The following is a 21,342-nucleotide window of genomic DNA, read 5'->3' on the forward strand; positions in this document are numbered from 1 at the left end:
GACTGCAACTCCCAGAACTCCACTTTTCAACATGATAGCTAGGAAATTCTGGGAGTTGAAGTCCACCCATTTTGAAATTGCCAAGGTTCAGAAACAAAATTTTATATGTTGTGTGTACACACACATACACACACACACACACACACAGAGAGTCACTCACTCACTCACTCACTCACTCACTCACTCACTCACTCACTCACTCACTCACTCGTCTCTGGCCATGGAATTCATGGTTCTTCAGAGCTCAAGAGTATTTCACATACTTGGCACTTTTGTGTCTTTACCCAATGCTTAACAGTACCAAGAACTCATAAATCCCCCACCCCCCCATAAGACTGAGAAGTCACAAGCTTATGACGTCTCAAGGTATGGTTAAAAAAAGTCAAAACGGCAGCCCCTCTGCAATAGCTTTGCCATGTTTTTTTTCCACATGTGCTTCAAACATAGTTGAGGGCATCTTGACTTTTTTGATTATACAAGATAAACCTGCCAAATGTCTCATGGCCAGCATTTTCTGTTATATACTCTGCTTGCACAGAGGTTAGAATGCAGTATTGCAGGCAAACTCTGCCCACAGCCTAGAGTTTGATCCTGACTGGGTTCAAGGTTGACTCAACCTTCCCTTCTTCCAAGGTCGGAGAAATGAGGACCCAGATTGTTGGGGAGCAATATGCTGACATTGTAAACCATCCAGAGAGTGCTATGGAGTGGTATATAAGTCTAAGTGCTATTGGTATTGGTATTGGTATATATTACTCTTCTGTCTCAAGGAGTCTCATGACATGAGAGCTCCTACAGCAATTGTCACATGCCTGGGCTAAGAAACCCAGCATGCCAAACCAGCTGGAGATGACTCATTTGTGTATTCTCTAGCACCCTAAACAAGGCAGGCAGGAGTATCCAGTCCAGATACCAGCCTGCTTCTGTGCTGCTAAGAGAACTGGCAAACACCCTCTCTGCCTCTTGTCCCATTGAGGTGGAAGCAAACAGAATTACCCAGGGTTAACTTTTCTAATGAGAATGATTCTACCTCTCCTCCCCCCCCCACCCCTTTAAATAAAGGAACCATCTCTCCCAGTTAAGCCAGAATATTTGACAAGTGTGCGTTTAGATACACATTTGGGGATATAGCACTTATTGGTATTATACGGAGTACTGGATATCATGCAGTTCAATATGTAAAATATGTGTAGTTGGCTCTTGCTTGGTAACACTGATTGGTTAGCTTTTGGTTTAGCACAATGTATGCATAACACTTCAATGATTTAATTGTCCTTTAATTATTAATTTAATAACTTAATAAAATAGGAATCTTGTGATTTCAATAAGCACATCAGCTCAGTTCTACAGTAACATGCCAGTATTGCCTGGCTCCCTCTTCTCAAAGTCAGTGTCTAAGCTGTAGCAGAATAACGTAACACACAAAAAATTGAGATGGGGTATCTAATCTAACTGGAGGTAGCCTCAGCAGATATACATGCATGCAGTTCAATTACAGAAATCTGGTAACCGATTAGGCCTTTTACTTGAATCACAAAGTCTTTGCATAAAATGATCATTGGCTTCCCCCTTTTCTGTGCACTACAGGAGAGGCCAAGCAACGGGTTAAATCAGTCTGGTTGCCCTAGGACTGAGGAATCTTTTTCCTTGGCCATGCCTCCTGGTGTTGCTTGTCCCTAGAATTTTGAGAAGATCTGGAACTCGTTAAGTCTGGAAACGTGATGAAGCAGTAAGGAAAGTCCAAGTTGACATGACAGTCACAAATCCCTGGACGGAGAAGCCAGGGTGGGTTGGACTCTCCCGCAGTGCACAGAAAAGGACCCTTCAGGTAAGCCAATGGTCATTTTCCTGTGCACTGCTTGGAGAGTCCAAGCAACGGGACAAACCCAAGTTATATGTCACTAGGGCGGGCAGAAGGTCAGTCCCGGGATTCGGTCGTGGAAACAACCCGCCTGCCAAACGAGGCTTCGGCCGAAGCATACATGTCCAATTTATAGTTCTTGATAAAGGGCAATGGTGAAGACCAGGTAGCCGCTCTGCAGATGTTGTCAATGGTAGCCTGGGTGGCCCAGGTTGCGGTGGTGGAAGCACTCCTTGTGGAATGAGCGGTAATGTGTCAAGGTACTGCCCTGGACTGATGTTCGTATGCAGCTGCAATGCATGCTCTCAGCCACCTGCAGACCATAGAAGATGTCACCTTCTTACCCAAGGAGCCTGGCTAGAATGACACAAAGAGGGCCTCTGACCTGCGGAAGTCTGCAGAACGCTTGATGTATATCCGCAGGGCCCGTCTAACGTCCAACTTGTTCCAAACACGTTCCCTTGGGTGGTTGGGGCGCGGACAGAAGTTAGGTAGGATGACTTCTTATGCCCTGTGGAACCAGGTGTTGATCTTTGGGATGAAGGCAGGGTCCAGATGCAGTACGAACCTGTCTGGATGGATGACCCAAAGGTCCTCCCGGACCGATAGAGCCGCCAGCTCTGATATGCGCCTTGCAGATGTTATTGTGACAAGAAAGGCAGCCTTTAAGGTGAGGTGTCGAAGTGATGTTGTACATAGAGGCTTGAAGGGCGGTGACATAAGAGCCTGTAGGACCACCGATAACTGCCAGGTGGTGTAACAGTGAACCACCGGAGGGCATAAGTTGGAGGCGCCCTTAAGGAAACAGCGAATCCTTGATATTTTGCTGAGGGGCTGGGTCGGATCACTGGACCAAACGGTGGATAGTGCCGCCATCTGACGACGAAGGGTGTTGGGGGGGGCGAGACCCTTGTCTAGACCCCCCTGTAGAAAGTCCAATACACAGGAAACAGGTGCAGTGACTGGATCAAGATGGAGGTTGTCACACTACTTGGTGAAGGTGGACCAAGCTGAGTCGTATATCCTGGTCATTGAAGGACGCCTGGATGCCTGGATGGTACGTAGCACCTCCTCTGACAGGCCCTCTCTCCTCAGGAGGTCCCCTCAAGTGCCAGACAGCCAGCTGGAGCCACTGGGGGTCCGGGTGGACTATGGCCCCCTGGCTGAGGGAGATCTGGCCTTGTGAGCTTCGCCATGGAGTAGACACCGACAGGTTGACAAGGTCGGCATACCAGGACCTCTGAGGCCAATGGGGTGCAACGTGAAGAACCTCCGCCCTCTCTGCGATGATTTTGCAGATCACCTGTGGTAGCAGCAGGAGAGGAGGGAAGGCGTACAGCAGTTCCTGAGGCCATCTGCATCGAAGGGCATCCGTCCCCTCCGCCCCCGGTGAATGGAAGCGGGAGAAGAAGCGTTGGAGTTGCATGTTCTCTCGGGTGGCGAACAGGTCGATCACGGGGGTGCCGAATCTGTGAGACAACTGGTGGAACAGGACTGGATCCAATTGCCACTCTGCACTGTCTATGGTGGTCCTGCTCAGCCAGTCCGCATGAGTATTGTCCACTCCTAAGATGTGGTCGGAGCGAATGGATGCAACGTCAGGATGTGCTGATGCAGAATGTCCTGGTAAAAATGTCACAGGGCGAGTCTCGCTGCCCGCAGCTCCAAGAAGTTGATATTGCAAGCTGCTTTGGCTGGAGACCACTTGCCCTGAGTTATGCAATGTCCCATGTGTGCCTCCCAGCTGGCAAGGCTGGCTTCTGTTGTGATGACCACTCTCGCAGCCCTTCAGTAGGGCTGTTGATTGCCACCACTTGAGAGATCTCTTCACGGTCGGGGACAGCCACACCGTCATGGATGAGTTGCTCCTGTTGGCTCTCTGATGGGGCAGGAGAAGCCACTGCAACTCTCTGGAATGGAGCCATGCCCAGGGGACGACTGAGATGCAGGAGAGCATCTTCCCCAACAGTTGTGAGAAGAGTAACACAGAGACTCGCCTCAAGCTCAGAACCCTGTGGGTCAGGGATATTAAGCTGTCTATCCTGTCCTGGGAAAGGAACACCCTGCAAGTTGAGGTGTCTATCACTCCCCCCAGGTGGAGAAGGTTGGTAGTTGGGGTGAGATGACTCTTTTCCAGGTTCAAAGAGAACCCGTGACTCCGGAGGGACCTCATGGTGATGTGGAGGTCTGTAAGGCCTGTTTCCTGGACGACGATTGGATGAGAATGTCGTCCAGGTAACATTGAAGTCTTACGGGCCTGCGCTTGAGTTGCGCTGCAACCACTGACAGAACTTTTGTGAAGGTCCTGGATGCCGACAACAGGCCGAATGGAAGGGCCCTGTACTGATATTGTCGGTCGGCGTAGAAGAACCACAGGAACCTTCGGTGTTGTGGTCGAATAGGGATATGTAGATAAGTCTCCTTCAAGTCAATGGACGTGAGGAGGTCCTCCTGGTGGATCCCTGCTAGGATAGTCTGCAGGGATTGCATCTTTTTTTTTAAAAAAACAAAATTTTATTGGTTTTTAAAAAAATAAAAAGGAAAGGGGTGGTGGAATAAGTTACAGATTTTGGCAGTCACAATATGTAGGAGGTGTCCCCGCCCCCCGTGCTTATGAATTCCATTTATACATAGGTCAATTTGGTACAAAATAGCAATATTTCATCAGCAGGGATTGCATCTTGAACCTCCTGTATTTGATGTGACGGTTGAGATTCTTGAGGTCCAAGATAGCCCTCCACTCCCCTGAGTTCTTGAGTACCAGGAAGAGAATGGAATAAAATCCCTTTCCTTCCTGGTTGGGTGGAACCTGCTCCATGGCATTGATCTCCAGGAGATGGCAAATTTCCTGGGTCATGAGTTCCCTCTTGAGAGGGCAAGAGGGGGTTGGGCAGCGGATGAAATTCTGAGGGGGTTGAGAGAGGAACTCCAAAGAGAGTCCCTCCCTGACTGCCTGGAGGACCCAGGTGTCCTCCATGGTCAGTTCCCATTGGGGGATGAACAGTTGAAGCCGACCCCCGATGGGAGGGGAGCATTGATGGCCACATGGATTTGCGGAAGGGCCTGTTGGAAGCCCTGCCATGGTTGGACCTGCGGTAGTTGAACTGCTGCCTACCCCTGTCCCGAAAGAACTGCCTGTCCTGGGACCTATCCCCCAACTGACTAACTGGTCTGTTTGAGGGAGCGGAGGAGGATCCTACGGGCTCACTGGAATGAAAGGACTGCCTCTTGAAATAGGGAGCGGATTTACGGTCCTGTTTCTTATTCAAGGTAGGCAGAACTTTCCGCTTAGATTCGATCAAGAAGGAATCTAAGACCTCCCCAAATAATTTGGTCCCCTTAAACGGAGCAGAAGCCAATTTCCACTTGTTCTTCTTATCTACCTGCCAGTGACGAAGCCACACAATGCAGCGGGACGTCACGTTGGAAGCTAATGCCCTAGAAGCGAATTTGACCACGTTAAGGGAGGCATCAGCCAAGTATTGGGACGCTGCAATGATTTTGGTTATGTCCTGGCGAAGACGAGTGTCTCTTGCCGGTAGTTTAGCCTGAAGCTCACACAGCCAAATGATAGAGGCTCTGTTGAAAAGGACGCGGAGGAAGACGCCTTAATGGCCCAGGCTGCCGCCTGATGAGTCTTGTGGCAGGCCTTCTCCGCTTTTTTGTCCTCCACCTTTAGGCCTTCTAACAGGTCAGCAGGAAGGACCAAATTAGAAGTGAGGGCTGCTATAGAAGGGTCCACAGATGGCAGGACCAAAATGTCTTCCAGTGCAGGATCTACTGAATACAGCTTTTTGTCCCCCCCCACTGGGCGCGGCCAGGGAACTAGGCTGGACCCATTGCCACTGAATGACATCCATAAAGAGATCGGGAACTAGAACCAGCTCTTGCTGAGTGGCCTGAACATTAAACATGCTTGCATTGCGGTTGACCGGGGTGGAATCAGAAGATCCCTGTATGGTCTTAGGTTTGGTACCCACTTGGGTGGTGTTCTTAGCCTTGTGCAAGATGGACTTAAATAAGCTAGGCTTAAAGAGCCGTGAGAAGGCAGGGGCATCCGGAAGGTCCTTGTCCTCCGAGAGTTCCTGCTCCTCCTGATCTGGGTCCTCCAAAACGGAAGACTTGCTGAGCGCCGAGGATTCCAGAGAAGGGTGACAGACCCACCTGGCAGTAGAGGGAGCCTCCTGCCTGGTCTGATAAGTACTGGGAACAACAGGCACTTGGTCTCGTCTCTGCATCCTCTTGGCTATGCCTTGAGAGATGGCGCGGGTGACAACTGCCTCCATGTGGATGGATAACTCGGGTTCCTGAGCTAAACCAGTGTCCGGCCCAATAGTGTCCCTGGAAGGAGGAGGACCTTGTTGGGCGAGGGTAGAACCAGTAAGCCCCACAAGGTTGGGCCCCACGAGAGTGGGCCCTGAGTCAGAAACATATGAAGGGGTAGGAGAACCTGGTCCGCCAGAGACCTATCCGGGGATAGATCTTGGGATTCCACCTCCTCATCAATCACGGACAGGTGATCCCCCTTGGGGGTGGTAGAGAACCGGCTCAAGAGAACCGGGGAGTGGGCTGAGGGGCCTCCCTCTCTGCCTGGTGCTGGGCCTTCTCAAACTGCTTATTGAGAGCCCACTGCTGCCTCTCTGCATCCCTAGCCGCCGTGGCGGAAGGTGCTTTATAGGGATGACTATCCTGACTGGCCACCCTGCCCTTTGCCCCCTGGCCCCTGCCTGCGGAAGTTCCCTTGCTAGGGCCCTATGAGGGACCTGGTCTACGGTCAAGGGAGTCAGATGGGCCAGGTTGCTCCATGGCCTGGTGGCACGATCTTCAGACAAGAAGGCCAAGGCAGATGGAGATCAGGTGGTGATGGAGACTCTGGTGGCTGACACTGGATCTGATGACCAGCAGGTATTATGGAATCAGGAACAATTCATGAAAAAAATGCCAGAAGAGAAAGCTGGGGCTCTGCAAATGAATCCAATGAAAATCCAGCCACTCAAACAGGAGGTGAGAAGATGGAAAAGCAACCGAGGCTGCAAGACCAGGCAGATAAGGCAGGGAGAGAACTGGAGATAATTGAGAAGCCCTCCCTATGCTGGTGTATGACCACCAGGTGGCCAAGACACCAGCGCCGCTTGGGGAGACATTGTGGGTGGCAGTGACCCAGCCGGAGACCCGAAACAGGGCCAGCTAACCACTCTGCAACTATCTGCTGAAGCGTGGCTGAGCGGGAAATCCGATTGAAAAAGGCGTGAAATTAAGCCTTTCCAAAATGGCCACCACTCCAGTGCGAGGGTGAAGGAAGATGGTGGCTGCGCATTTTAAAGCGGTCGCGCACCTCTCCATGGCAGGCTGTGCCTTCCCAAAGGCAAGAAAACAGTAAAAAAACTCAACAAAGCAAACCGCCAGTTGCCGCCGGGAGCCTTGCTGCCCTGCCGCACTTTAAAGCTGATTCGGCAGCTCTCCACTGCCGTTCAAAGGTGGCATGGCAAGCGGAGCACCTCCCACCACCACGCCTACCTCCGAGTCTCAAGGAGAAAGTCAATGATGGTGAAAAAAATCAAATCTAAATAGCCTACACTAAGTAAGGGGTAAAAAAAACACAAATAAGGACAACAAGGAAAAAGAAAAAGGGGACTAAGTAGTAGGAGAGTCCAAGCCTAGGATAAATTAAACTGGAGCTCACAAAAATAAGTCCTGAACGGGCAGACTGAGGAAAATTCTAGGTCCAAGCAATACCAGGAGGCGTGGCCAAGGAAAAAGATTCCTCAGTCCTAGGGCAACCAGACTGATTTAACCCGTTGCTTGGACTCTCCAAGCAGTGCACAGGAAAAATAGTTATTTAATAACCTTAAAAAAGCACCAGTGCAACAATAGCATACCGAAGTATTTGCACTTATTTTAAGGGCAATTGATGGGTGACAGAGCTGTCTTCCTTCAAAACCCTCACCATACAACTGTAAGAATAAACTCTGGGTCTCCCAAAGAAATGAAGTGTGTCTTTTCTCCCGAGCACGAATCCCTCTGCGTGCATCGACATGTCAACACAAGGATGTCACTGAACTGATGTTACCTCTTCAGATGGCAATGAAAGCAAACTTAATATATTCATAAGAAAAACACATTTATTGACAGTGCAGTATTCATATCATGATCAAGAGAAAAAGCATGCCAGCTTTTTTATGCTGCAAGGCATTAGAAGCAAAGTATTATTATTATTAGAAGCAAAGAGACTGCAGAAAACCATTTCTAGGAGGATTTTTGCTTGCACTCGATAGAAGAGGGGGGGGAATTGTTTGCTGATGCCTTTGCGTATCATTGCAAAAGGATGAAGCCCAATATTCAGCCACTTCTGCCTCTCATAGATGGGACAACAGCTGCCAGAATTCTGAACCAGTTGGCTGACTGTAATGTAGCCTATAGTCTCTGAAAAATTAAAGTAATCAGATATTGATCAGGTATTAATTTTATACAGACTAATTCTGCAGGTTGTGTTTTTCTTGTTGACATGTATTATATATCATGAAAGTGGGGACTGAATACTTCATTGTGGATTGACTTCTTCTCACAATGCAATCCTTTCCAGCCATCGTAGCATTGACATGTGAATTCTTTGGCCATCTTGATTTGATCTTTCACTGACATCTGGCCAATCAAAATAAAGCCAGGGGCGACATTATGCTTCCTAATAGTGAAGCTGGCAGAATTGAGATGCAGGAAGGCTTCTGGGTGATTCTCCCGCCGCACACAGCGGCCATTCTTTGAGCAGAGTATTCGACTACAAAGCTTGCTACTACTGGTCACATTCATAATGTATGGGCCAAGGAGCGTGTCCACATACTTCTTCACTTCAAGGCAGGATTCCTGTAAGGTACAAAAAAACAGGCCCAGAAAAAAATGAGTTTTAAAAAATTTCCTGCAATGATCCTATTACTTCAGAACACATTTCCCACAAGAGTTCCATCCATGACTATTTTCCCTTAACTTGATATGTTTCCTTGGTGATCATGACAACACATATTTAATTCTATATAAAAGAGTAGGTGGGGGGGCAGAGTTAAATGTGTCATTAGCTCAGAGTTCTTACATTGCCACAAACAATTTAAGTCCAGTCTCTCTTGAATTCCGTTGACTCTTATCTGGCACCAATTTAATATTGAACGTTGACTAGATTTTTGTGTATATGTGTGAATAAACCTTCTGTGCTGCAATTTAACGTATGGTCCTGATCTTTTGCATCTGACATTCTAGTCATCATCAGTGTAGTTGACATGGAGATATAAAAGGATAAACATTACACGGTTTATTTCAATGACTTATATGGCCATTATCTCATAGGATAATCCTAGGTACTCACAACAATCCATTAAAAGTAGGCTAAAAATACAAGTACCCTTCCTCCCAGGCCCCAGAGTAAACCTCCTCCAAGTTCAATTCCCACCTTTGCTTAATGCTTAGGGAAAGAAGCAGATCTTTACAGCCTCTGGGAAACTAAAACAACAGGACTCTTTAGATCTCAGGTGGGAGACACCTTAGAAGATAGCTTAGAAGTGAAATGGGACAACTGGACTTTTCTCAATGAATTTGTTATATAATTATGATGATCTTGAAGCTGTTAGATTAACTATCAGTAAGACCCTGAACTCAATTTCAAATGCTATTAGGTTCCCAAAAAACCAAGAAAGACACACTGAGATTCTTCTAAGCAGTTTCCTTCATTGTCTGTCACCTATAGACAGAAATTCTGCCAAACTAAAGCAGACTACTTGCACCATTTAACATATTCTCAGAACTTCTGGGAGGAGATGCCTTAGCTATCTTTTCACACAAACTATCTCAGCTGTCTTTTGTTCCTCTGGAATACACTCCCTCCTGGGAATCCAGACTACATTCCACCACAAATGCTATTGTGACTTGTCTTAATTTAATTGGCTTAAATGAATAGCAAACATGGTTATTATGGAATTAAGTTATGCCAACCTGATTCAGGTACATCTGCAAATGGCACATCAGTTGAAACCAGGAGAAACACTCCTTGGTCACAGTTCCACTTGTCATTCAAGTAGGAGCTATATGGATACAAATTGTGCACCAGCCCATTCAGAGACGGGACAACCTCATCAGAAGCAATTATAGGGGTCAGTATGATCAGACAGCCCTGATGTTTACAGGCACAGAATAACTCCATTTTGTTAGACTTTAATCTCTTCCTGCCCATCCAAACCCTAACAGCCTGCAAACAGCAGCTCAAATATAATCTATAGCATATCCAATACAGCCTGACGTGACAATGCACAGCTGGATGTCATAATAATTTTGATGATATCTCATCCAAACCAACATAAGAACTTTTCCAGTGGCTTCATATATATATTGAATAATGTGTGTGGGGTGGGTGGGTGTGTGGGAGTTAGAGAGACTGATCCCAGAAGCATCTCTCCATGAAATAGACAAGGTCCTGACCATTCTTTGGTTCCCACACCAATTATCCATGCTCAAGTAACCACAAATGAGAAGGATACCTTAACTGATTGTATCAAATGCTGCTGAGAAGTCCAGCAGAACCAGAGATACATATTGAAATATGTTGGAATATTAAATATCAAACCAACATATGGAATATTATCAAACCAACAGCCTAGAGGTACATATTTGTTCATCAAAGTCCTGATAAAAGTCATCTACTGGATGGTCATCTACCTTGTTTATCCCATAACTGAATATATTACACATCCATAATGTATGGATTGAAAAAGAAATGTTGGAAAGGCCTTCGCCCAAATAATATATCTTACCAGAATCTGAACCTTTGAAATTCCCCTACCTAGCCTCATATTGCCCTCTGACCAGCTCTGACTTCTTTGCCACACTCACCTGAGATCTACTGAAATTTGAACTACCCCACAAGATAACTCCAGCAGCACCTTGAGAAGCACTCTCACCAATGGTGTGGACCAGGTCTTCCTGCAAAACAAGTATATTAAGGTAATTTCAAACACAACATGTTTAGGATCTGATTTTTAGCACCCCTTCTTTGACACAATAGACACTATCTAAAAGGACTGCATTGGCTCTACACTAACAGGACAACTTCTGTGTTATTGATGGAAAATTAAATATTATGGCACTTAGGCTTCAAGTCTACGTCTTCCACTCCAAGAGATGGGAGGGAAAAAAGTCCACGATTCTTATGTCCATGTAATGTTTTATAGCAAATTCCCACTGATCAAGGCTTATCAAATCTTGCACTGGACCAGACATGAAAATTGCTTACCTGTGTGAGGAAGTTATGAGTAAACTCGTATACAATGGTAGTATAAGGTAAGACAGGGATGTCATTCTGGGTCCACTTCGCAACCCTGAAGGCCTCCTGGATTCGATGACGAGCAAATTCAAGAGTTTTGTGAATCAGTCTGAGAATTTGGGGGAGGTAAATGCTGGGATAGAGAGCACCACTTTGTTTCCAGAGCCAGTACAATTTGTTGTTCCTCTGTTTCTCAATCTCGGGACATTCTCCAGTATAATTGGCATATTGGTACTGATTGTTATAGCAATTGGGGAAACTGTAAAAGCCCCAGAAGCCCTTCGGTCTCAGGGTTTCACTAACGGCCAATGTCTGCTTCATAAATGCCCAAGCAGATTGTTGAAATTCTAACTGGGCCGCTTTGACCACTTTGTCAGCAGGCCAATCAGGATGCTGCTCTTTGACTAACTGTATGGATTTATATTGATAAATTTTCATAGAACCCCAGTTCCGAATCCACAAGGGACGCCAGTGTTCCCAGTCCACCACTGCCAGACCTCTGAAGCCAACATCCAAAATGGTATGATCAATGTCTTGTTCAATCTTCTGGAGATGAGCCTTTAGGCTAGCATTTTGAGGGAGACCGCCATAGATGGCAACACCATCCTTAGTGTAATATGGATAGTATCCAAATTTATTACCATAGAAGAGAGCAATGTCTTTCCCTATAAATGAATCATTTGAATTGACGATTATATCAAGAATTCTCAAGTCAAGCGATATTCCGTATTTTTCTTGGCATATTTGAGTTGGTGCATTCCAGACTGAGATGAATGGGTGGCCCAAAATTGCTGGGGATCCTTCAGTCATGTTATGGTTCCAAACCATTAGAAATACATTTAGTAAGCAGAACCACAGAGTCAGGTATTCCATGCGCATCCCCATTTTGCAACCTATTTTCCAGCTAAATGCTCAAATCTTTTCTGATTTTCAATGCCAGTGGCTTCAGGCAGAATTGTGTAAAAGAATGACTGTAGTTCTTCCTGGTAAATGGAGAAAATAATTTCACCAACAAGAATAGTATATAACTGTCAGAGGAAACAATACAGAATAAACCATAAATTCCTACCTACCCTTTCATTTTCTATCTACCATTCAAGGTTCATCTAGAGCACAATCAAATGGCAAAGAAACAGAAGTCCTTCTGGGAACTTTGATGTTGCTGGGATTCAATGTTAATTTTTTAATCTTTGCTTTTCCAATGACCTTGATTAACAGTTCAGATACAGGTCGTCCTTGACTTACAGCCAAAATTGAGCCCAAAATTTCTGTTGTGAGACATTTATTAAGTGAAATTTGCCCCATTTTACGACCTTTCTTGCCATCCAGTTAAGTGAATCTGGCTTCCCCATCGACTTTGCTTGTGAGAAGGTCACAAAAGGGATCACATGACCTTGGGATACAGCAACGGTCATAAATATGAGTCAGTTGCCAATATTTGAATTTTCATCCGATGACCATGAAGAAGCTTCAAAGGTCATAGTGGCCATACGTTGCATTTTTCAGTGCTGTTGTAACTTTGAACAGTCACTAAATGAACTATGGTTAAGTCAAGGCCTACCTGTACTGCTTACTATTCCTAAAATAATGAATAATATCCCTCTTTGCTTTTAGGTTCTCTCCCAAACAAAACTTCATTAATGACTTTCTGGAAGCAGTCACTTCTCATCTTGTGAAAAGTGCACCAATAGGAAAAAGTCATAATAGGGAGGTGTCAGTTGAAAGAAATGGTTAAATCAGCTGAATATACAACAAGAGCTATCTCCTATGGAGAAAATAGGAAAGAGCTAAAATAGAAGTGTAGAACAGGGGAAGAATTAGATTATTTCAATTACTATTTTGTTACAGCATGATTTATAACTGGCTGGGAACTATTAGCATTGTGGTACAAAATAATTGGAGGACATCAAATTGAAGAAAATGCAGCAAATGTTCCAAGAATATATCTGGCACACCTTGGCAAATCTTACAATATCTCCTTAAATATATTTCTATTTTCATACTGTGAGAGGAGACTTGTTTCAAATTATCTCCTATGTTTGTGACCCAACTCAAATTTGAACCCTCTTTCATAATTCAATCTCTTAAAGCCATTTTGCTAAATCAGCAGAACCAATGCCCAAAACATAAGATGGGATGGAATATCAAGCTGAATCCAGTTACAAGAATTGTATAAAATAGATCCCAGCTGCTGCCTTTTAATTAACCCAAATTTCCACATCTCCTTACAAACTTATACCACTAAAGTTTTGCCAAACCAACATCTTTACATAACCCTTAGCTAAGCCTGATGTTCCTAAGTGATCAATTAATCAGACCTACAATTTCTCAATTCCCTATTATTCCTTAGGCGTAGTAGTCACAATTTAGTTATGCAGTAATTTTGACAGTGCTATAAATTTGATTCTGCCAGCATATGTAAGTTCAAAGGGGAAGAGATTTGCCCCAAGAAATGCATACTAACATAAAGATAACACTGCTATGAAAAGACATAGGACATTAAGCAGTGGCTGGCATTAGGACATACTGTAATTAATAGAGAAACATAGGTACTGTAGGCAAATAGTAAATTTGGCTGGATTTGCAGGTGGCCAAAGACAGTCACCTTGGTTTCCAATATTATTCCTATAATGCAACAGTACTTCTATCTGAATTGTAAGTAGCTATGAAAGAATAGCATTTCACATTAGGCTTCAGAGAACAAACCAGAGCAAAGTTATTCTGAAAGACACTTAGCCATATAGAAAAGGTCAAAATTATTCTTGCAGAATAGCCATTTTTTAAAAAAAAAACAATATTGTGATTCTTCTTTAAACTTTGGCACAATTATAGAGAATCAGTTTGGTCCAGTGGTTAAGGCACCAGGCTAAAAACCAGAAGACTGTGAATTCTAGTCCTACCTTAGCCATGAAAGCTAGCTGGATGATCTTGGGCCAGTTACCGTATTCTTTCTCAGCCCAACTCACCTCTCAGAGTAGTTGTTGCATAGAAAATGGGAAGAGGAAGGTGTGTCAGATATGTTTGCCACTTGAGATGTTTATAAAAATAAAAGTGGGATATAAATATGGTAAAATCTATTGTATAGCAATTTCCAACTCCAGACATTTCCCCTTTTTCCCCTCTATTGGAAAGTATGTTGCCAAGGGAGAATCTGACACAGGAAAACTAGAATCATTTGAGAATTAAAATGTCAGAACAAAGAATAGGGAAAAGGAGTTGCTTAAAAGTTGCTCTCGGCATCTGATCTTTCAGCACAAACAGATCCAATCACTATTCATAAAAAATAAAGAATGTGAATTAACTGACCACTTTGTTTTTCATTTACGTACATTTGAGGAGCAAAACCTTTACCCTACTGATGTAATGTAGGAAAGTTTACATAATTCAAAATGGGCTGATCAGAGTTGGAATTCAACAGCTTCTGTGGGCAACAAACTTTCCTAATTTAGGTAATCCACTTTTTCTCTTTTAGCTCTTGGAAGCTGTTCAGTTCACATATTTAAATAATATTTAAACTCATTGGCCCATATTAACAATCTTGCAGGATTTCCCAATCTATAGGAAACTATTGAATTGTTTTCCTGCGAGCCACATAATGAACAAATGTATTTGCATCTTATTAGAATGGAAGAAGTGCTCATCAGGATATCCAAGAAGGAGGCAAGAAGATTCAGGATGTGTTGGTTTTAAATGTTCAATCTCACTAAACATGAAATAAAATACTTTGGAGCACAACGCAAAATCACCTACACCCTCATGTACCTTTAATCAGAATTCTTTTCCTAAAGATCTATGGAAGCAGAGACTATTAACTCTTTTGAGCTGGATCTCTGCAGACTGAGGTAACCATCATTGCTGTGGCCCTGTTTATATTATAATATACTGTATATTAACAACCACATTCTGAAAAACCCTAAATTATGTGCCAAGTCTCGTTTTTATATATCTTTAAAATATATACAGCATGACTGAAAAGTACCCGAGGCTTTATACAGCACAACAGCTCCCTGCCTTACAAGAGCTACGAAATGCTATATTATTCAGGACAAAATCGATCAGATCCGGAGCGGGTGGACCTCCGTCAGTGGACCAGACGAGCCGCCAACAGCGAGTCTTGAGAGACCACTCTGGGAGGAGTTTGACTCTGTTGCCCCCGAGGATTTGGACAGGTTGCGTGGACGGCTGCGACCCACCACTTGTTTAACGGACCCGTGCCCCTCCTGGCTGGTACTGGCAGCCTGGGAGGTGACACGAGGCTGGCTCCTGGGCCTGGTGAGCGCATCATTGGGTGAGGGTTACTTACCAACCGCCTTGAAAGAGGCGGTGGTGAGACCCTTGCTCAAGGGGCCTTCACTCGACCCAATGGAGCTAGCTAACTATCGTCCAGTCTCCAACCTTCCCTTCGTGGCGAAGGTTGTTGAGAATGTGGTGGCGCAGCAGCTCCCGCGACACCTAGACGAATCCGACTATCTAGACCCACGCCAGTCCGGCTTCCGACCCGGGCACAGCACCGAGACAGCCTTGGTCGCGTTGGTCGATGATCTCTGGAGGGCCAGAGATAGGGGTTGCTCCTCTATCCTGGTCCTATTAGATCTCTTGGCGGCTTTTGATACCATCGACCATGGTATCCTATTGCGCCGGTTGGAGGGGATGGGAGTCGGAGGCACCGTTTTGCGGTGGTTCGGCTCCTACCTCTCTGACCGGAAGCAATGTGTGTTGACAGGGGGACAGAGGTCGTCCCTGAGGCCACTCACTTGTGGGGTGCCACAGGGGTCGGTCCTCTCGCCTCTCCTGTTCAACGCATATGTGAAGCCGCTGGGTGAGATCATCCGTGGTTTTGGGGTTGAATACCACCTCTACGCTGATGATACTCAGCTGTATATTTCAACCCCAAACCACCCCAACGAGGCTGTCGAAGTGATGTCCCGGTGTTTGGAGGCCGTCGGGGTCTGGATGGGGGACAACAGACTCAAACTCAACCCCTCCAAGACCGAGTGGCTGTGGTTGCCGGCACCTCGGTTCAGCCAGCTGACTCCATCGCTGGCCATAGGGGGCGAACAGTTGTCCCCTGTGGAGCGGGCGCGCAATTTGGGTGTCCTCCTTGATGCCCGGCTGTCAATGGAGGACCATGTGACAGCCGTGGCAAGGGGGGCATTCCACCAGGTTCGCCTGGTGCGCCAATTGCGCCCCCTACTGGACCGGAGTGCCCTGCGCACGGTCACTCATGCGCTGGTGACGTCTCGCCTGGACTACTGCAATGCTCTCTACATGGGGCTTCCCTTGGGACGCATCCGGAGACTGCAGCTGGTTCAGAACGCAGCCGCGCGGGTTATTATGGGAAGTACTCGTTACTCCCACGTAACACCTCTCCTGCGCGAGCTGCACTGGCTACCTGTAGCCTTTCGGGTGCGTTTCAAGGTATTGATTACCATCTTTAAAGCGCTCCATGGCAGAGGACCTAGTTATCTGCAGGATCGCATCCTACCACACACGTCCCTGCGACCTATCCGCTCACACAGGGAGGGGCTCCTCCTGGTGCCGTCTGCCAGGCAATGCCAGCGGGCGACACCTAGGAGTAGATCCTTCTCTGTGATGGGCCCAACCCTCTGGAATGACCTCCCCCCAGACATTCGAACCACCACCGACCTCCGCTCCTTCCGGCAAAAGTTAAAGACTCACCTATTTCAATCAACTGGCCTGGCACCGTCTTAGTTTTACCTCCCGGGATTTATTTATTTTAATTGGGTTTTAAGGGTTTATAGGCTTTTAACGTATTATATTTATTATTCGATTACAGTCTCATAACCTCCTTCACCAGTATTAATTTAATTGTTTATGTATGTATTTTAGAATGTATTTTAGTGACTGTACACCGCCCCGAGTCTCTCCGGGAGAGGGGGCGGTCTATAAGTGTGAATAATAAATAAATAAATAAATTTAGATCGTATCTAAAGCTCTAAGTAAGTCACTAGCGAGGTTTAGCTCCGACAAGCGGTAATTACATCCTAGGGCTCTCTGGTTGGGCTCCCGTAGCCGTGGTTTGGAAACCCAAACATTTGTACCTCGGTTTAAAGGTGGAATTGGGCGCAATAAATTATTCCCTTCACGAACTGCCTCGTGGAATTCTGAAATTCCTAGTAATCGCTCGGCCCCATCTAGAATAGCCTGCCAATTATTCGCCACTATTGCAAAGCTGCCAATCGACTTGGCTTTCCCCGCCATGAGGGCAAAGGGAGGGAAAGGGAGAAACTCCCAGGCGGAGGGAAGCAGCAACTCACAACCAGCAAGCAAATGCCTCGAGCGCAAGCGACCGACTCACCCGCCTGTCCAGCCGAGGAATGCCGCGCGACCCTCCCGCTTGCCAAACTTATAAGGGCTAAGAAGGGACGTCACTTCCAACACGCGTGGACGAGGCACGTGAATGCACGCTAGCCTGGCATCTCAGAGAAGCTGGGAAAGCTTCCAGGCTAATCTAATCAGCTCTATATCGGAGGAGGAGGCCCGGGAGGTCGTTCGTGGCCCTTCATATCCCACACCTGCTTAGGGCAGGGAAGGACGCGAGAGCCGGGACGTGGATCCGCAGTCGCTGCTGCGGGCGGGTTCAGTCTTCATGGGCCGCTCGGCATCCCGATTCGCTTTCCCCCAGTGGGGAATCGATCTCGGCCCAGGCGGGAAGGATCCGCGTTCTGCATCAAGTAAAACTTTTAAGAAAGTTTATTACAATAGGGCAGCGAAAATCCGGCGAGGGAGGAAAAACAAAAACCGGTCCCACGTACGGGGAATCGGCACCGCCCGCTTCTCCGGAGGAAAGCGAGCTCACCTTTCCCTGGGTGTTGATCGGTAGAGGGCAGCACACAGCTCTCGCCCCCTCCGTTCCCCGCATCCTGAGAAAAACAGCTGGCCAAGCACTTCGAGGGCGGGGGGGGGGGGGGAGGCGGGCAGTGATGGCGGGGAAGAAATCTCCCTCTCCTTAGAAGTCTGGTTTCTATTAAGCTCCGAACCCCCGCCCCCCGCTTTGGCGGAGAGGAGGGGGCAGGAGAGATTCTGCGCAAGGAAACAATTACGTCCCCCGTCTTCTGGAGACAGACGGTGGGGGGGGGGTGTCAAGTACAGATGGGGAGGCTCTAAGTTTAACCTTTTCTTCTCTGGAATAGAGGCAGCCTTTGGGAAGACATTTGGCGGCCTGGAGGAATGTTCCCCGCGTCCTCGTGGGCCTGTTGCTTTTTAAAACTTCATCATAATTTATTAACAAGTTTTTCAGAAGGAAATAGAAAAACTATAAAGAGCGGAAAAGGGGAAACCCATCATTACTATGTGTCACATTTAAACAAAAGTCAAACAAATGTCTAAATCTATCTTAGGGCATAATAATTGTCTTAACATTGCAAAATAGCATAAAAATTGTCCCGCAGAACTATTTACTGAATCATTTTTGAATCTATATATATATATAAAATGGCTGTGTGTGTGTGTGTGTGTGTGTGTGTTTGTTCCACCATAACTCTGGAATGCCTTCAGCAATTTCAACCAAACTTGGTACACAGATGACTTATTCTCTGGAAACAAATACTGTGGGGATAAGACACCCCTAACACCTCTCTGGGTGTCTGTTCTGTTAAGATACAGTGGGGCAAAAAAGTATTTAGTCAGCGACCAATTGTGCAAGTTCTCCCACTTAAAAAGATGAGAGAGGCCTGTAATTGGCATCATAGGTAGACCTCAACCATGAGAGACAAAATGTAAAAAAACCCCCAAACTATCACATTGGCTGATTTGGAAATAATTTATTTGTAAATTATGGTGGAAAATAAGTATTTGGTCAATATCAAAAGTTCATCTCAATATTTCGTTATATATCCTTTGTTGGCAATGACAGAGGTCAAACGTTTTCTGTAAGTCTTCACAAGGTTGGCACACACTGTTGCTGGTATGTTGGCCCATTCCTCCATGCAGATCTCCTCTAGAGCAGTGATGTTTTGGGGCTGTCGCTGGGCAACACGGACTTTCAACTCCCTCCAAAGGTTTTCTATGGGGTTGAGATCTGGAGACTGGCTAGGCCACTCCAGGACCTTGAAATGCTTCTTACGAAGCCACTCCTTCGTTGCCCGGGCGGTATGTTTGGAATCATTGTCATGTTGAAAGACCCAGCCACGTTTCATCTTCAATGCCCTTGCTGATGGAAGGAGGTTTGCACTCAAAATCTCATGATACATGGCCCCATTCATTCTGTCCTGTACACGGATCAGTCATCCTGGTCCCTTTGCAGAGAAACAGCCCCAAAGCATGATGTTGCCACTCCCATGCTTCACAGTAGGTATGGTGTTCTTTGGATGCAACTCAGCATTCTCTCTCCTCCAAACACGACGAGTTGTGTTTCTACCAAACAGTTCTATTTTAGTTTCATCTGATCATATGACATTCTCCCAATCCTCTTCTGGATCATCCAAATGCTCTCTAGCAAACTTCAGATGGGCCTGGACATAGACTGGCTTAAGCAGGGGGACACGTCTGGCACTGTAGGATCTGAGTCCCTGGCGGCGTAGTGTGTTACTGATGGTAGCCTTTGTTACATTGGTCCCAGCTCTCTGCAGGTCATTCACTAGGTCCCCCCGTGTGATCCTGGGATTTTTGCTCACCGTTCTTGGGATCATTTTGACCCCACGGGGTGAGATCTTGCGTGGAGCCCCAGATCGAGGGAGATTATCAGTGGTCTTTTATGTCTTCCATTTTCTAATTATTGCTCCCACAGTTGATTTGTTCACACCAAGCTGCTTGCCTATTGCAGATTCAGTCTTCCCAGCCTGGTGCAGGTCTACAATTTTGTTTCTGGTGTCCTTTGACAGCTCTTTGGTCTTCACCATAGTGGAGTTTGGAGTGTGACTGTTTGAGGTTGTGGACAGGTGTCTTTTATACTGATAACAAGTTCAAACAGTTGCCATTGATACAGGTAATGAGTGCAGGATAGAGGAGCCTCCTAAAGAAGAAGGTACAGGTCTGTGAGAGCCAGAAATCTTGCTTGTTTGTAGGTGACCAAATACTTATTTTCCACCATAATTTACAAATAAATTCTTTCCAAATCAGCCAATGTGATTGTTTGGTCTTTTTTTTAATATTTTGTCTCATATAGTTGAGGTCTACCTATGATGCCAATTACAGGCCTCTCTCATCTTTTTAAGTGGGAGAACTTGCACAATTAGTAGTTGACTAAATACTTTTTTGCCCCACTGTACAGCCTGTTTTGCTGTACTGCCTACTGACTTCTACTGTACAGCGCAATGGAGTTGCCATGGTAACTGCTTCACAGCACTCCACAAGGGGGCTCCCTCTGGTAAGGGGGAAAATCCAACATTAGAAGTTTGGTCTGGACATTTTTCCCCTATAAATAAATACTCTGGCAACGTCCTGTTATCGGCTAGTAATAGATAAAATTGCCTTCCTAAAGCGGATGCACATCTCTTGAATCCAGTCTCTATTAGGACTATTATAACTTGCAATTTGTCAAAATAATAAATGGTTCCAATGGTCTTTTGGAAAAATTGCCCTAGGTAGTTGGATTTTATAGCACCGAAAGAAGCAGTGTAGGGTAGAAAGTTTAAATATGTTACTTCTTCAAAAAACATAGCAATGGACAGAATCTTTGTGACATTGATTGTGGTGCCCTTGAAATTACAAGTTGGTTAGTACAACATGCTAACCCCTATAAAGTGTTTTATTTGGGTTTAACTTAGCATGAAATGCTAAACATGGTTGGCCTCATTTGTTGAGGTTACAACAATCAGTTGTTTAAAAATGATTGTGCGGAATGTGGCTCTAGTCTAGCCATCATCTTACCCTCAAGTCCCACTTAGATTTGGCTGCATGTTTTCTCTGTAGTGGGGGCGATCCTGTGTTGCTTTAAAGAGCACATTACAGGCCAAAGTTCAAGAGAAATCACAACTTGCACATCACTTTGTGAATCTGCATTGAAAAAGAGACAGATGAACTCTTCCATTTCTTGTGCAGCTGAACTAGAAAGGGGGGGAAAAGATAGTTGAAGTGACAGGAGTCCGAAGATTTGAAAAATGGCCCTATTTTTAGCAACAGGGTTACATTTCAATAACACAGAGGAAATTCAGGACCTGAATCTCCATCCTAAAGATGGACCTTTTAAAGAGAGATGATTTAAGGACTGAGGCCAATC

At 45.8% G+C, this 21,342-nt stretch overlaps 1 protein-coding gene across 5 annotated transcripts; it reads right to left on the reverse strand.

Moving 5' to 3' along the window:
- Nucleotides 1-7,963: 7,963 nt before the first annotated feature.
- HYAL1 (hyaluronidase 1) lies at nucleotides 7,964-17,881 on the reverse strand. 5 transcript variants are annotated; one of them, XM_081936769.1, is made up of 4 exons: nucleotides 17,482-17,881; nucleotides 11,133-12,145; nucleotides 10,733-10,822; nucleotides 7,964-8,722 (listed from the first exon to the last, which is right to left on the reverse strand). In XM_081936769.1, the coding sequence occupies exons 2-4, from the start codon at nucleotides 12,045-12,047 to the stop codon at nucleotides 8,372-8,374; spliced, it is 1,356 nt and encodes a 451-aa protein (XP_081792895.1). In that variant the 5' UTR covers nucleotides 12,048-12,145; nucleotides 17,482-17,881; the 3' UTR covers nucleotides 7,964-8,371. The 5 variants fall into 5 exon arrangements, with proteins under 5 accessions (XP_081792895.1, XP_081792897.1, XP_081792898.1 ...); XM_081936771.1 differs by lacking the exon at nucleotides 17,482-17,881 and adding an exon at nucleotides 17,225-17,295; XM_081936772.1 differs by lacking the exon at nucleotides 17,482-17,881 and adding an exon at nucleotides 14,925-15,026.
- Between the last annotated feature and the right edge of the window lie 3,461 nt (nucleotides 17,882-21,342).

The sequence above is a fragment of the Natrix helvetica genome (genome assembly GCF_964273705.1).
Source record: "Natrix helvetica genome assembly, chromosome: 1".
NCBI lineage: Eukaryota > Metazoa > Chordata > Lepidosauria > Squamata > Natricidae > Natrix > Natrix helvetica.

Excerpts from the sequence above, each read along its gene's own strand:
- HYAL1 (XM_081936769.1), bottom strand. The coding sequence starts at position 12,047 with ATGGGGATGCGCATGGAATACCTGACTCTGTGGTTCTGCTTACTAAAT. Across the intron at positions 10,823-11,132 it reads CTCATAACTTCCTCACACAG|GAAGACCTGGTCCACACCAT; the intron begins GTAAGCAATTTT and ends CTTGTTTTGCAG. Across the intron at positions 8,723-10,732 it reads CAAATTTCAGTAGATCTCAG|GAATCCTGCCTTGAAGTGAA; the intron begins GTGAGTGTGGCA and ends TGTACCTTACAG.